This window comes from Parus major, chromosome 26, assembly GCF_001522545.3.
Source record: "Parus major isolate Abel chromosome 26, Parus_major1.1, whole genome shotgun sequence".
NCBI classification, from domain to species: domain Eukaryota; kingdom Metazoa; phylum Chordata; class Aves; order Passeriformes; family Paridae; genus Parus; species Parus major.
In genome coordinates this window covers 2691773-2706706 of record NC_031795.1, presented here as the reverse complement: position 1 = coordinate 2706706, position 14934 = coordinate 2691773, and the positions used below count along the sequence as shown (strand labels likewise).

At 51.8% G+C, this 14934-nt stretch overlaps 2 protein-coding genes across 3 annotated transcripts; one reads left to right on the top strand and one right to left on the bottom strand.

Annotated features, from left to right (window-relative positions):
- Nucleotides 1–933: 933 nt before the first annotated feature.
- AP4B1 (adaptor related protein complex 4 subunit beta 1) lies at nucleotides 934–8563 on the bottom strand. Of its 2 annotated transcripts, XM_015650875.3 has the most exons (10): nucleotides 8293–8563; nucleotides 7998–8222; nucleotides 7790–7920; nucleotides 6854–7001; nucleotides 5735–6231; nucleotides 4967–5050; nucleotides 3945–4048; nucleotides 3567–3774; nucleotides 2742–3026; nucleotides 934–2313 (listed from the first exon to the last, which is right to left on the bottom strand). In XM_015650875.3, the coding sequence occupies exons 1-10, from the start codon at nucleotides 8403–8405 to the stop codon at nucleotides 1838–1840; spliced, it is 2271 nt and encodes a 756-aa protein (XP_015506361.1). In that variant the 5' UTR covers nucleotides 8406–8563; the 3' UTR covers nucleotides 934–1837. The 2 variants fall into 2 exon arrangements, with proteins under 2 accessions (XP_015506361.1, XP_018864562.1); XM_019009017.2 differs by lacking the exon at nucleotides 2742–3026.
- Nucleotides 8564–8657: 94 nt separating this feature from the next.
- DCLRE1B (DNA cross-link repair 1B) lies at nucleotides 8658–14828 on the top strand. The gene is made up of 4 exons (XM_015650876.2): nucleotides 8658–8905; nucleotides 9012–9156; nucleotides 9364–9543; nucleotides 9628–14828. Exons 1-4 carry the CDS (start codon nucleotides 8717–8719, stop codon nucleotides 10467–10469), a joined length of 1356 nt encoding a protein of 451 aa, XP_015506362.1. The 5' UTR covers nucleotides 8658–8716; the 3' UTR covers nucleotides 10470–14828.
- The last annotated feature ends 106 nt before the right edge of the window (nucleotides 14829–14934 follow it).

The window sequence follows — 14934 nt, the reverse complement described above, 5'->3', positions numbered from 1 at the left end:
TGGCATGGGGTGGGCAGCGCTGAGGACAAGGGTAGGGACATGTTGGACACCTGTCCAAACCCCCCCACACCCAATTCCTTCAGCACCGTGCCCAACTACCACTGCCAGGGGGCAACTGTGGAGCATTCACATCCCAAAGGGCTGTGCTTCACCAGGAAGGCTTCAAACCTGGAGTGTGACTGTAAGAGTCCATAAAACAGCATGGAAAATCCACAGTTCCCCTTCATGCTTTTAATGTAGAATCCCAGAACGGTTTGTGTTGGAAGGGACCTTAAAGCTCATCTCAATAAGCACGGACACCTTCCACTATCCCAGGTTGCTCCCTGAGTCCAACCCAGCCTTGGACACTTTCCAGGGATGGAAGTTCTAGTCTGTTTTCCACATCAGCTGTAAAATACTTTGAAAAAATCCTTCAAGCAGATGCTGACACCCAAAGAGGTGCTACTGTCCTGGACTGTGTGACTTCCAGAAAAAAACCCTCCATATGCTTCAGGTCAACTCTTCCAGCCATTCTCATGGCTTTTGCCAAAAGAGACGATCACACCTGACTCCAGCAGATTATAGAAGTCTTGGTGTGGCCACAGCAGAGTAAATGATGGACTGTCAAGTTCTCAGCTACTTTTCCCTGAAAACTGCATATGCCAGTGCAGCTCTCCCTGAGGACAGGGATACAACACAGCTGTGGGAACTGTTAACAGGAGCCCTGCTACAGCTTTGAGTTCACCTGCAGGTTCATCCTTCACATTAATTTGACATTTGAGACTAATTATTTCCCAGTCAATCCTTAAAGCTTTGCTTCAAGGAAGGTGAGAGAGAAAAGCCCTGTTGGAGACAGAGGCAGGAGCTGGGCTGCAGAGCTGCCCTGATCGACAGCAGTGATCACACCACTCCATCCACAGCCCTGAGGGTTGAAGGAACAAGAAACTCCAGAAATCAGCCAAACAGGATTCACATTTTTATTAGGAAAAGCAGAAGTCTGTCTAACAGTGACAGGGTTTCAGTGAAGTGCATGGAAGGCATAGTGCCATTTGAGGGCCAATCACGTCATTCAAAGAAATCAAAAATTACAAGAAATCAGGCAGAATAGGGTCAAAAAAAGTTTGTGCTCCTCACAGAGTACCTAAAGCCCTGTTAGATCAATCTCACTGCGTACCTCACCCTCAGTCAAGGAGTCTGGAAAGAGCACAGGGAGCTGGAGGGAACTTCAGATAGGACAATTCTCACCTCAGTAACATGTTCAAACTAAAAACCCATCTCTTGGAAGTGGACCATGCTGGTTCCAGTGATCAGGATGTACCCTGCATACCCTCCTCTGGCACAGCAGAGCTCTCTTCACCCCTAAGTGAAGCTACTACTAAAATCAGACAGCAAATTAAAATAAATGTAAAGGGAGCCAAGAATGAAATATTCTCTCCTCACTGGACTGATCCTCTTAGTGTGAGATAAGTGGCAGAGTCCTGGTGCCTCTGGAGTTTTGTTTTGTTTGTTTTAATTATTTGTAATTCTCAGGAAAAAACCTCTCCAAAACACACCCCTGGATTCTGCTCAGTTCTGGTTCCATCAGTGACATTTGTGCCTCATGACAACTCCCACAGATGCCAGCAGTCATGTGATTCACACCAGAGTGACCCTGTCCTTTCCCCAGCCCAGGGGGAGGGCAGACCCTTCACCCTGCCCTGTTCCCCAGCCCCAGCTTCCCCCACACCACCCGGGCTTTCCAGGTTAACTGGAAACTGTGTAGTTTCAAACTATCAAACCAGCACTGGGTGTGGCAAAAGCCAGAGAAATCAACTTTTCCTGTGCCCTGAGGACGCATCCTGCTGGGAGCAGGGACCAGTCAAGACTCCAGTCCAGCCACCGCCTCCAGGACTGTCCTCAAGGCTGAGATGAAGGATTGCAGAGCCTCTGGCTTTGCTTCATTTTGCTTCACCGAAATCTGCAGCTCTGAATCTACTGCCTCAAGCAGGAGCTCTGTGAGGAAGAGGCAGCCCGAGTCATCCTGGGCACTCAGATAAGCTTTCCAGGGCTGGGCTCCAGCTTTGCTCATGGCAATGGTCTGGATGTGCACAACACGAAGGGCTGTCTGGATGGTGTCTGCATGGACAAGCCCACACCAGGGCAGAGAGAGCTGGCAGCTCGTGTCCAGGCTCAGCCAGGTCTTCTCAAACTCTTCTGCAGTCAGGGAAACATCAGGAATCAAGCTTAGGCTGCCTGCATCAGGATGAGCCTTGAGGAGTTCTTTATTCCCTTCAGACACTGGAGTATCAGGGCAAACCTCAAGGACTTCCTTACTCCCTTCAGAAACCCGTGACTCTGAAATGAAAGCACAAACACATATGAGATGCAGCTCCCAGCTCCACAAAGCCCGTCTGATGGAGCAGAGGAAGGCTGGAATCCCAGTACCACCTGCAGCATTCCCTGGGCTAGAGAGGGACCAGCCACACACTGCACAAGGTGATCAGAACACCAAATTCCCAAAGCACTCTGATATTCTTCCAAACAAACCCACAGGAGAACATCCTGGCTGCCCAGAGCAGCTGTGGCTGCCCCTGGATCCCTGGAAGTGTTCCAGGCCAGGTTGGACAGGACTTGGAGCAGCCTGGAAAAGTGGAAGTTCCCTGCCCATGGCATGGGTGGAACAAGAGGAATTTCAGGGCTCCTTCCAACCCAAACCATTCTGGGATTCTGTGATCTGCTGGCAAGGGGAGAATGGCTCCCAGAGGAAGGTGAGGCAGGTTTACCTGTGTCTCTGTTCCTGGAGTCAGCATAAGGTGAGCAAGAGTAAGAGGTTTCCACAGGCTGCTGAGCAGTGGCGAGTGCCCAGCGCTCTCTGCCATAAACTGTGGCCAGAGTGTTGAACTCCCAAGCCCAGGCATTGACAGGCTGCTTGCTCTGGTCCCCCAGGAGCCCCAGGGAGGGGTCAGACTTGGGGCTGCACAGGACCCGCTTCACTTCCTCCACCCCAGACTGCAGAAGGCGATAGTAGAACAGCCCACGGTCCCGCACGGCCATGTCCTGCTCCTCCTCTGGGAATCAGAGATGCAATTCATGGAGAATCCTACCAGCCACATTTCCCCAGAGTACTGACAATTATCAAAAACAGACTTTCAGGGATACAATGCAAGCCTGCTTACAGGCAGACAGCGAAAGGACAAGGGGGGATGTTTTAAAACTAACAGAAGGCAGGACTGGCTGGGATATTGGGAAGGAATTGTTCCCTGTGAGGGTGGGGAGGCCCTGGAACAGGCTGCCCAGAGAAGCTGTGGCTGCCCCTGGATCCCTGGAAGTGTCCAAAGCCAGGCTGGACAGGTAAGGTGTCCCTGCTCAGGACAGGGGGTGGAACTGGATGATCTTTAAGTTCCCTTCCCAACCAAACCATTCCATGACTCTGTAACTCCACATCCACCAGACAGCCAGGGGCCAGGCAGCAGCCTAAGGCATGGAATCACCTGTCCCTGCCAGCCTGGATGGCTTCCTCAGAAGCATCAGAGCATCTGAGATGCTGACACAGCCTGGGGTTACAGCCAGAGCAGGTCCCAAAGCCTGTGACGACACAGGGAACCCACCAATGCAGTAGTAGAGCAGCCTGCCCAACATGTCCTGGCACTCGGCGGGCCGGGCCAGGAAGAGCCGCAGAAGTGCTGTCAGGAGCTCCATCTTGACTGCTGGGAATGTCTCAGACTTCACATTCTCCACAAAGTCCTCCAAGACATAGGGAGCATTGGGGATCTTCTCCCCATGTGTGCCCAGGAGCCAGACCAGTGCTTGCTTGCCCTAAAGGAACCACAGGAACACCAGCAAACAGCTACTGTGTGCCACATGCTGGCATGAAATTAGCACGCTGAGAGAACAAATCTGAGGATTTCTGATTTTTGCCCCCAATCTCCAGGCAAAAGGAAGATGAACAGTCCTTGTCCATCCTCCCCCGAGCATTGTCACCTCACCTCGCTGTCCTGGATGGTGTCCTCACAGCCAGGCAGCGCCTGGCACACGGCATCTGTGCACTGGGGACACAGCCAGGCCAGGTCTCGGAAAGCACGGACCACAGCTGCGAGAAAAAAAAGTTACCAGCATCCCCTAAGTTATAAAACCCATTAGGGGGAAAAAAAATCATTTCAACTGCCCCCCCCCCCATTCAAGAAGCTTTGCAAATCTCAGCCAGGAGGGTCAGTGCTCTGCCTGTGACTGTGATTTGAGGCACCCTCCTTCCCAATCCCATGACATTGCATTTGTCAGAGTAAAGCTGCACCAGGTCTAAAATAAAGCACTGAGACTTCAGATTGTTCCACTGCTGGAGAGTAGCCTCTCTTCTGGCCACTGCCAGCCTTCAAAAAGCCTCTGACTCATGATGCTTCAGACACATGAGGTTAGAATGACAAATTAAAGCTGACCCCAATTTGAAATGAGGCTTGTGAACTTCAGGTCAAAACTTTAAGGGTTTTTCTGCTCACTCAGACACACCAACAACTCCTGAGATGGAATTCAACAGCTGAGTGCAAGCTGTGTGGTTTTCAAACCTGAGAGCAAGACCAGTTAATAGAGAGCAGCAGGAACAGCAGTGATGTGAAGGTGGATCTGAGAGCAGAAGAGAATAAAGGAAGCTTGGGTACAACTGAATCAGACCATTATGTGAGGAACAAAAATCACAGAGTTTCAAAAGATCTATTAATCATCTTGGCTCTCAGACAGTAAAATGTCTCTGCTGAGCCACTCACTCCCTGAGTCAGCAGGTGGCAGCCAGAAAGAAGCACAAACACAGCTACAACCATCTTCCCCTTTCCCACAGAGAGCAGTTCCTGCAGAAGGAACACACTTTTTACCCCTCAACCCACCTGGAAAACTTCCACCTGAAGGTACCAATTAAACTGAAAGCCAAGTGCCTTTGAGGGTGTTGAGTTTGGGATCACAAGCCCCAGCAAGGGCACCTCCTGAGAGCACAAAGCAGGCAGCAGTCTGCAATGGTTACCTGAGGTGATGTGCTCCTGCTGAAGCCCTAGAAGCTCTGTCAGAATCCCCACACACTGCTCTGTGTATGTCCTGGCAATATTGGCTGCAAGGATGCCAAGAAGACATAAAAATCAACCTTCCATCAGAGTGAAACAGGAATCATGAGCGCAGCTACTCATCACAAACTCTCTTTAAAGAAAGTCTCTCTCCTTTCCCTTCTGACTACCATTTCTGAAAGTGTGGCCAAATGAGCTTGTTCTCCACACCATGGACATGTTCTTTTCTTTGAGGCCATGCCTCAGAAGATTTCGGAACTTTCCTTAAATGTAATACAATAAAAAAGGCATTTTACCATCCCTAATTTTGTCCTTATGAATACTGTCATAATTCACCTATTTTTAAAGCTCACAAAACCAAAACTATCACCTTAGCTCTGCCCCCACCACAACTCAAAGAACAAACAGGTATTAGAGCTCCTCCACCCCCTGCACAGCTGCACTGAACACTCTAAGGCTCATTAACAAGATGAAATGACACATTTTCTCTAGAGCATCTCTTCACAGCACAAGATTCAAGGACTTTCTGCACAACCTGAAGCAGCTCAATGCTAGGACTTCTGAAATAATTAGTGCTACAGAAACACTGACACAAACCACTCCTGGGCAGGTTGGAGTCTGTGCTGCTACAGCACAGAGCAGTGACTTGGTGCTTGCCCAGGTACCCCTCAGCAGAGAACAGCCCCTCTGAAAGGCCCAGGGCTGTAGCCAAGCCAAGGTACAGCTCTCACCTATGGCAAAGATTGCTCCCTGTGCCAGCTCCACTGACACGTCAGTGCAGTAACCCTTCAGCTCCTCCAGAACCTGCTGCACGTTTTCATCATTCACCAGCTCACAAAGCACCTCCATCTTCTGGCATTTAATATAGTGGGGCTCTGAGTAGGAGCAGAAGAACTTTTTGTAGTGGCTGCTGAAGTGGCCGGGCAGGGTCCTGAGGATCTGGTGCACGTGGCAGAGTGCGGTGAAGCAGAGCTCCCTGCTCTCTGAGGTGCAGGCAGACAGCAGCGGGCCCTTCACCCGCACCAGCACATCTGTCTGCACATCTGGGTACTCCCTGGCCAGCACCAGGAACAGCTTGGTGGCTGCCATCACAACGCTGGGGCTGCTGCTCTTGAGGTAGCCATCGAGCAGGTTGAGGATGTCGAAGAGCTCGTCCTCGCTGCGCGGTTTGTAGCGCAGCAGGAAGGTGAGCACCTCACTCTGCCCCCACTGATCCAGGTCAGGCATCCTGCCAGGAGCACAGGGACACAAGTCAGGGAGGGCAGGAACATCTGTGCAGAGGCCTCAGCCTCCAGCTTCTTTATGGCCTCTGCTCCCAACCAAGTGGATGCCACAGTTTTACCACAAGAGAACTGCCTGGTTATTAATTCAGTATCAGTCATGTGCACTTTTGCTGGTGTTTAGACCAGGCAGCAACACTGAGAAGAATCATCTGGGCAGAGCAATACCCCTCTTTTCCTACATCAAGTAGAATTACCTGCAGAAAAACTGATTTCTTCAAGCACGACAGCTATATATCTTTCAGTGAATCTGGAGAGACACACTAGAACATACCTGTCCCACAGATATATCATGTATCATCATATATCACTATAAAAATCCCAAAAGTCTAATCACATTAACCTACAATTACAAACCAAACCATCAGCTGAGGCAAAGACTGCCTGGAAGAGCTGGGCATCCCAGATTTCTCTTAAGCCTGAAGTGGTTTAGTTTATCTTAGGATGGCCACCTCCATCTTTGGGTAGGAGAGAGGTAGGTTATGTCCCCCCAGAAACTGCCTCTGCATTAGAAAACATGAGAACAAGAGAGAAGCTTCCAGCACCATCTTAATACCAAAAAAACCAAACCTGTTGAGGAGATGATGGGCAATGGGTTTGTTGATGACAACACCTCCCTCCTTCTTCAGGATCTCTTCCAAGGCCCTCAGACAGTTCACTACCACAATGGGGTCCTGGTCACGAAGCAAACTGTAGAGCTCGTTCACCAGAGCACCATCTGCAAAGCACAGAGCTCCTGCCATCAAGATCTACTGCCACACTGAAGTTTAATCATTGTATTTATCACAAAAAAAAGACATGGCTTGAACTGGATCAACAAAACTTCAAACACTGCAAGAACACCTGCCCTTGGCACAGCTTTTCCCTGAGGGTCTGTGTGGGTCACAGTGACCCCTGGCTGATCAGAGACTGGTGATGGAAGAAAATCATTGTATCACTAAGTCATAGAATATTATGGGTTGGAATGGACTTTAAAACTCATTCAGTGCCACTCCTGCCATGGGCAGGGACACCTTCCACTATCCCAGGTGGCTCCAAGCCCTGTGCAACTTGGCCTTGGGCACTTCCAGGGATCCAGGTGCAGCCACAGCTGCTCTGGGCACCTGTGCCAGGGCCTCTCCAACCTCACAGGGAACAATTCCTTCCCAATATCCTAAACCTGGTCTCTTTTCAGTTTAAAGCCGCTCCCCTTTGTCCTGTCACTCCACGCCCTTCTCCGAAGTCACTCTCTCTCTCTCTCTTACAGGCTCCCTTCAGGTACTGGAAGGCCACAATCAGGTCTCCCCGGAGCTTTCTCCTCTCCAGGCTGAACAATCCCAATTTTCTCACTCTTTCACTAATTACCCTCCACTTTCCCTCTCCTTCTGCCCTGCAGCCACGATAACACAGGGGCAGCGCAGGAGCCCAGGAGAGCCCTAAAACCTGAACGTACATCACGAACACAGCACCTGCGCGTCCCTAGCTCCACGGCCAGCATCCCCAGCCCCACGGCCGGCACCCACTCACCCACTTCGCAGTCCCCCTGCAGCTTCACCATCTTGGCACAGCCTAGCACGGCCACCCTGCGCACGTAGGACGCCTTGTCCCTCAGCCCGCTCACGAGGGGCTGCTGCAGGTACTCCTGGATCCCGGGCATCCTGCGGGAGAGCAGCCGGCCGTCAGCGGGGCACCGCGGCCGGGGACAGCCCGCGGCCCGCCCCGGGCCCCGCCGCACCTGAGGCCGCACATGGTGCGCAGGGCGAGCCCCCTCACGGCCGGGCTGGGGTGCGCGCAATCCTTGCGCAGGGAGTTGACGGCGAGCAGCGCCAGCTGCGGCTGCCGTGGGGCCTGGGAGCGCACGTAGAAGGACACCAGCTTCTTCTGTACCACGTCCGGCACCGCACCCGCCTTCACCATCTCCGGGAACAGCCCCGACACGTCGACGCCCTGCGCCATCAGCCTGCGGCAGGCACGGGACTCAGCACGGCGCGGCCCAGCCCTGCGCCCCCCGCCCGGCCCGCCCGCCGTACCGGATCACGCGCAGCACGGCGCCGCGATACCGCGCCGGGTCCGCCTGCACGTGCGGGTTCGACAGCGCCCGGCGGAGCTCCCGCTGCGCCTCCTCGCCGCCCAGGTACGGCATGGCCCCACGCCGCTCCCGCTCCGAGTCCTAGGAGCCGGTGCCAGTCGCAGTCCCTAGTCCCCGTCCCGATCCCAGTCGCAGATCCCAGGATGCGGTTCCGGTCCCAACCCTACTCCCAGGCCCCGACCCCAGTCCCGTTCCCGGTGCCGCTCCGCCCGCCGGTCCCACCGCCCCGCCCACGTGACCCCCGCGCATATGGCGCTGCCCCGCCCCTGGAGCGCGGCCCGGCCCCGGTCACGCCCCGCTCCGCCGGCGCGTGCGCGGCGCTTCCCGCCAAAACTGGTGTGAGGGGAGCAGGGATCTGGCCCGCCATGAGCGGGACGGTGCTGCCTGGGACCCCCATCGCCGTGGACTTCTGGAGCCTGCGGAGGGCGGCCGGTGCCCGCCTCTTCTTCCTGTCCCACATGCATTCGGATCACACGGTGGGGCTGTCCAGCACCTGGAGCCGCCCGCTGTACTGCTCCCCGCTCACCGCCCGCCTCCTGCACCGCCGCCTGCAGGTAGGTGTGTCCTACCCGCCCCGGCCCTCATCGCCTGGGCACCCCATCTACTTGTCCCAACCCTCCTCACCTGCCCTGCCCAGCCCTCACAGCTTGGCCCCTGCAGGTGCCGATGTGCTGGATCCGGCCGCTGGAGGTGGGGCAGAGCCATGTCGTGGATGAGGTGACGGTGACGTTGATCGACTCCAACCACTGCCCTGGCTCCGTTATGTTCCTCTTTGAGGGTACCTTTGGCACCATCCTCTACACAGGTACATGGCAGGTTCCCACAATCACAGAATCACAAAATTGGTCAGTTTGGAAGGGACTGCCAGGTCACCTAGTCCCAGCTCCTTGCTTAAGCAGGGTTGTCCCAGAGCACATGGCACAGAATTGTTACCAGATGGTTCTGAAATACCCTCAGTGAGGGAAACTCCATGCCCTCTCTGGGCACTACCCTGCCATCCCTGTCCTTGCAGGAGATTTCCGCTACACGAGTGCCATGCAGAGTGAGCCAGCACTGAGAGGCCGCCACATCGACTGCCTGTACCTGGACAACACCAACTGTCACCCCCAGCGGGCCCTCCCCTCGCGGGCGCTGGCCACCCGCCAGGCTGCCCACCTCATCCGTGCCCACCCGCAGCACCACGTGGTCATTGGTGAGTGTTGCCCTCCCTCCAGCATGGCCCCAGCCAGGGCTTGTGTCCCCCTGCCCTGTCCTTGAGCTGCTGCTCCCCTGGCAGGTGTGTACACCCTGGGCAAGGAGACGCTGCTGATGGACCTGGCGCTGGAGTTTGGCACGTGGGTGGTAGTGAGCCCGTGGCGCCTGGAGCAGATGCGGCTGCTGGAGCTCCCAGATGTATTCACTGCCGAGGAGGGCGCGGGCTGGATCCGCGCCGTGGATGTTGCCGAGATCCGCTGGGATGCGCTTGTCACCTGGAACATGCTTCACCCCACCATTGCCATCATTCCCACCGGCAGGCCCATGAAGGTCACCCACCCCAACATTCACCTCATCCCATACTCGGATCACTCGTCCTTTGCAGAGCTGCGTGAGTTTGTGAAGTGGCTGAAACCCTGCTCCATCATTCCCATTGTGAAGGGTGACATGTGCCAGGTTTACTTTCAGGAATTCCTGAGCTCTGCTCCCCAGGTACTTCCTGACTTCAAAGTCTCAAAGGCTGTGCAAGAGTCTGGACAGTGGCAAAGCCGAAGGAGGAGGAAGAAACACACGAGTCTCTGGAAAAGAGCCCCACGGCGTTCTGTGCCCCAAGGGGTCGTTTATGAGTCCCCAGAGAAAAATACTGAGAAACCTGAAACATTCACAGATGTTAAGGTTCCTCAGCACTACTGTGATCCAGCTCTCCACTCCAAAGAAGGCTGCACTTGCCACAAGGGTGAGACGGAAGAGCTGAGTGGGGAGCAGCTGGGAAGAGCAGGGGCAGCATCTGTTTCCAGTGAGCACCTTGCAACTAGATTTGCAGAGCAGTATTTGCTCACTCCCTTAAATATCCTAAAGCAGAATTCCTCACAGACATTTGATCAACTAGTAGAAGACTTTTTTAGGAAGGGAGACACACCCTGAAAAATAGTGTGACGTTGCTGGTGCCAGTGCAGCAGGTAGCAGTGTTCCATCCTGCTCCATGCTCAGGTTTCCCATTAGGAGAGAGGAGCTCAGCTCTGGGACTCTTTACCTCTTTATAGAGGACAAAGAGGAAACTAGAACCAGATTTTAGATGGTACATCTTAAAAACTTATTTATTTTTTTATCTCTACATCTGCTGTGTCCCCACACTATGCTGGGAGCTGTGGTCCCACCATTTGTGTGCCTTGTCAGTCACCTTTCACGGTGACTTGCCTGTCCCCTCTTAGAAAAGTCAGTGAGAGGTTGATTCAAGCAGAGCTGCAGAGGGTGTGAGGTGTCTGCAGCTGAGTAATTGATGGAATGTGATGAAAGGAGCAAGGGGGGAATCTGAGAGCCTCAAAGATTCTCCTTTCTGTAAGTCTGCAATACCTCACTAACTATGAGTTCATTCCAAAGTGAATTAAAAAATGTTCTGTATTAAGGTGCTTTTTAAAAGTGCTGCCTAAAGAAATACACAAAATGAAATGCCTTAAAGTCCAATAATCTGTTTTCTATCTGTTAATCTACTAATACTTGCAGCTTTTGCATCCAGCCAGCCAACTGCAACTAGATATAGTCCTGCTCGCCTGAAAGTGCCATCTCAACCCTAGTTATCAGTGCTTTTTCAGGTTTGTGGCTAGGAAAAGTAAGAATTGTCTGGGTTCTTGAGTTGTAGGCTTTGCAGAGTAGATCACTAAATCCTCTTCGGTGTCTGCACTCAGCCTTGCACCTCTGAATTCTGTTTGATTGCAGAGCACTCCTGGTAACTGCCAGTGTTCTGCCTTCCCATTCTGCCTGCTCTTGCCCTTCAGTGGCAATCGGAATGGGAGATAACGAAACATCTGCTTGGTGGTGTGATCAGTCTGAGTAGCACTGCTTGGAAAGATTGTGACTGAACAGCAGAACTGTCTCTGTTAGAGGTTTGGCACTTTCCCACTCTGCATCAGCTGCAGAGCCCCACCCTGACAGAGCTGGGAAGTGTCTGCAGTGTGACAAACCAGTGGGTACCCACTACAGCTGACTGTGCCAAACAGCACTGCCAACGTTTCAGATCGGCCCCTCATATAGTCAGGGCAGCTGGAGTGGAAATGGTAACTGGATGCTGTCCTGGAATAACAAATTGGTTTTTTCCTCAGCTCTTGATCCTCCTTTTGTTTCTGTCTAGGCAAAATGTTTCAAAATTTTCTGAACATAGTGTCCTAGAGGGCCTTTCCAAGCAGCAGCTAGATGGGTTGAATTCCCTAAATTGAGCCAGAAAATGAAGTTTGCTCTTGGAGTAGAGCCAGGCCTTGTGAAAATCAAAGGTGCCCCTGGATGCAGCAGTTGCAGCAGTCACAAACAGGGCTGTCTGGAACAGTGAGAGTGTTGACAACAAGAGTGGGGATGTTTGAAGAGCTGTTTGTTTGGCAAACATGCATACTGATTCCCAGCCCTGTGCTTTCCCAGGCATGGCAATATCTATCCCTGTTACATAAGGAGTGCCTGTCCCTGGGACTGCTGTGGGCCCTATGTCTTGCTGCTTGGAGTTTTCTGTGTGGATTATTTCTTAATCAAATTCAACTGCAGAGCTCTGTCAGGTGGGTGTGAGTGGAGACACCTGCACATTTTGTAACATGGAAATGATAGTGCTGTGCTTGTAGTGTGCTGGCTACTGCTACTGCCTGGGAAATGCAGGCTGTTATTTAAATATGGTTGAAATTCAAGTGACTCATTTGACAGGCAGGGGAGTGAAGCACTGCCTGAGCTCCCAAATTCCATGTCCTGCTTTGAGCAGCCTCTCCACTGCTGGGGAGGAATGCTCACCTTCTGAGTCACTGTTCCACTTGGGCATGTTGCAAACAACCTGGGAGATCTGATGTTTTGTGGCATCCAGTCTTTCCTCTTTTATTCTTATCAACCATTTATTAAAGTAAATGGAGAACCTCCTGGTCAGCCTCTGGGCAAAAATGAATTGTAAATGGTAGTTCTTTACAGAGGTAAATCTGAGCTTTAATCATGCACAAAGAAGTGAACATTGCAGACTTCAGAGCCTGGGGATCTGCATCCTATTTCTGTGTGTTCAGTTAAAGCTGCAGAATAGAACGCTGGCATCACTTTCTAGAGCTGAAAAGGTAATTCCTGCCACTTGAGGAGGGAATTATCCATCATGCAGGGTCAAGGGAATGTAAAATCTCTATTGGCTTTAAAAGGCAATAGAAGCAGGAGAGACTTGACTAACAGTCAGTTTGCTGGAGACCTTTGCCTCATCACAGCAGGTGCATAAGGCATTTTAGTGCCAAACATTTCTTCCCTGTTAGGTGTTTAGGATAGCACACAAAAGTATTATTTAAAAGGCTGGAAAATAAAATGTGGCCTTATGGGGAAAACTGGAATTGCTGACTGTTGGAGCTTCTGAACATCCTTCAGCTTCCCATAAAGATGGGTTTAGTGATGGGCCTGGCCATGCTGGGTTAATGGTTGGACTCTGTGATCTTAATTTAATTTTCCAACTTAAAAGATTCCATGAAGTCTCCTGGCAGTGAATATTCAGCCTGTCACAGGCCTTGTTCTCCCTTACACTTGTCTCCATGATTTCCTATTTTCCTGCCCCCCAGCCTGTCTCACCGGGGAGCAGCTTGAGAGCTGGAGTGTCATGGAGAGCAGGCTCTGAGCCTCCTGCTCCCAGCTCACCTGCACTGTTGCCCACAGGTGTGTTTTGCTCACAACAGTGACAAAGAGGAGCTGCAGCCCAGTATTGGCTTCACTGTAGGGGATCTGAGGGCTACATGCTTGGAAACTTCAGTTATCCTGGCAGGGAGCAGAACGTGCTCTGAGCAAAGTCCTCCCAAATCTATTCACACACAGCATGCTCCAGGTGCTTATCTCTGCTCCACAGTTGGGAACCAAGCCCCAGTGGGGGGAAACAGCTCAGCCAAGGCCTTGCAGAGGAACAAGGAACGAGCTGAGTTCCCTTTGGCAAGTTTTCAGTAATGTTTTACCAAGCTGTGATCAAATGCTGGCTTGTTGTGAGGGCAGGTTCTGGAGCAGAGCTGCCTGGCGAGGGTCAATCACTGCACTGTGAACAGCTCAGTTGGCTCTAACTTCTCTAAACACTAGGAAAGCATGAAGGAGTGCCCTGTTTATGCTGTGGAGAGGGGAAATTTACTTTCTGGGTTGTTGTTGGGAGGCTGAGGTAAAACTTGCCTGGCTCCTGTGCTCCACAGAAACAAGAGTGTAATGTCACCTTGCAGGGAACACCCCAGAGTGCTGCTGGGTTGGGTTTCTGACTCTGCTTCCCCAGTTACAAGGCCAAAGCTCTTCCAACAACTTCTCTCTTCCCTGCTGCAAAGTGGCTTTCTGTTCCTGCAGCACAGAGGCTTCTTTCCTAATTAAAAAAACTGCAATGGTGAAAGCTTTCCTTCACCAGAAAATGAATGAGTTTACATAATTACAGTGTGTTGTCACTTAGGGCTAATTCCAAAGCCTGAAATCCCTTTGTGCTTTTTTATGGAGTCCTCTGAAAAGGTATTAGAACATGTTGAAAAGGTTGAGTCATCTTGATGATCATGTGAGGTGCTGCCTTCAAGTGAGCTCCTGTGGATGTTCTGTGGGTGTTTGTGATTTCTTCTGCTCAATTTGGGATGTTTGCCACGGCCACTGCCATGCTGAAGTTTTTCTGGCTGTGGCTTTGCCCATGGCCAAATCCCAGCCTGAGGCACAAGCAGCCACTGGTTGTGCAATAAAACCTTTGGGACAGACCTTGACCAGGAGCCTCTTGGAGGCTGGGACTTCCTGAGCAGATGCTAGGGAAGGTGAGACTCATGTTCCACGCTGTCTTGGAGGTCACTGTGAGCCTGCAGTGAATTGTGCCGAGAGAGCTGAGTCCTCCATGCAGGACTGAGACCTCCCTGTCCAAGGTAGAGAGCTCCTTAACAGTGTTTTGCTGGAGGGGGTTCATACTTGTGCTGCTGTTCATGTAAACAGGCAGCTGTGAGAGTATCTGAGGTTTTCCTACAATCATGGAATGGTCTAGGTTGAAAGAGACCTTAAAGATCATCAAGTTCCAAACCCTGCCATAGGCAGGGACAACTTCCACTATACCAGGTTGCTCCAAGCTCTGCCCACCCTGGCTTTAAACACTTCCAGGAATGGGGCAGCCACAGCTTCTCTGTGAATCTGTGCCAAGGCCTTACCACCCTCTGAATAAGGAATTTTTTTCCAATATCTAATCTAAATCTACTCTCAGTCTGAGTTCTGGTAATTTGTAATTGTTATTTTTAAACGTTCAAAGAATCTTGTAAACTTTTGCAAGAAAGCCAATAAACGTCTCTGTAACACTGACTTTGGAAAAGTCTGAATTGAAACACGGTGGAGTTCTGGAGTTGACTAAATCCGTTCTTGGAAGCATTTGACCTGGTGCCACCTCCCTGCTCCAGCAGGGCCATCC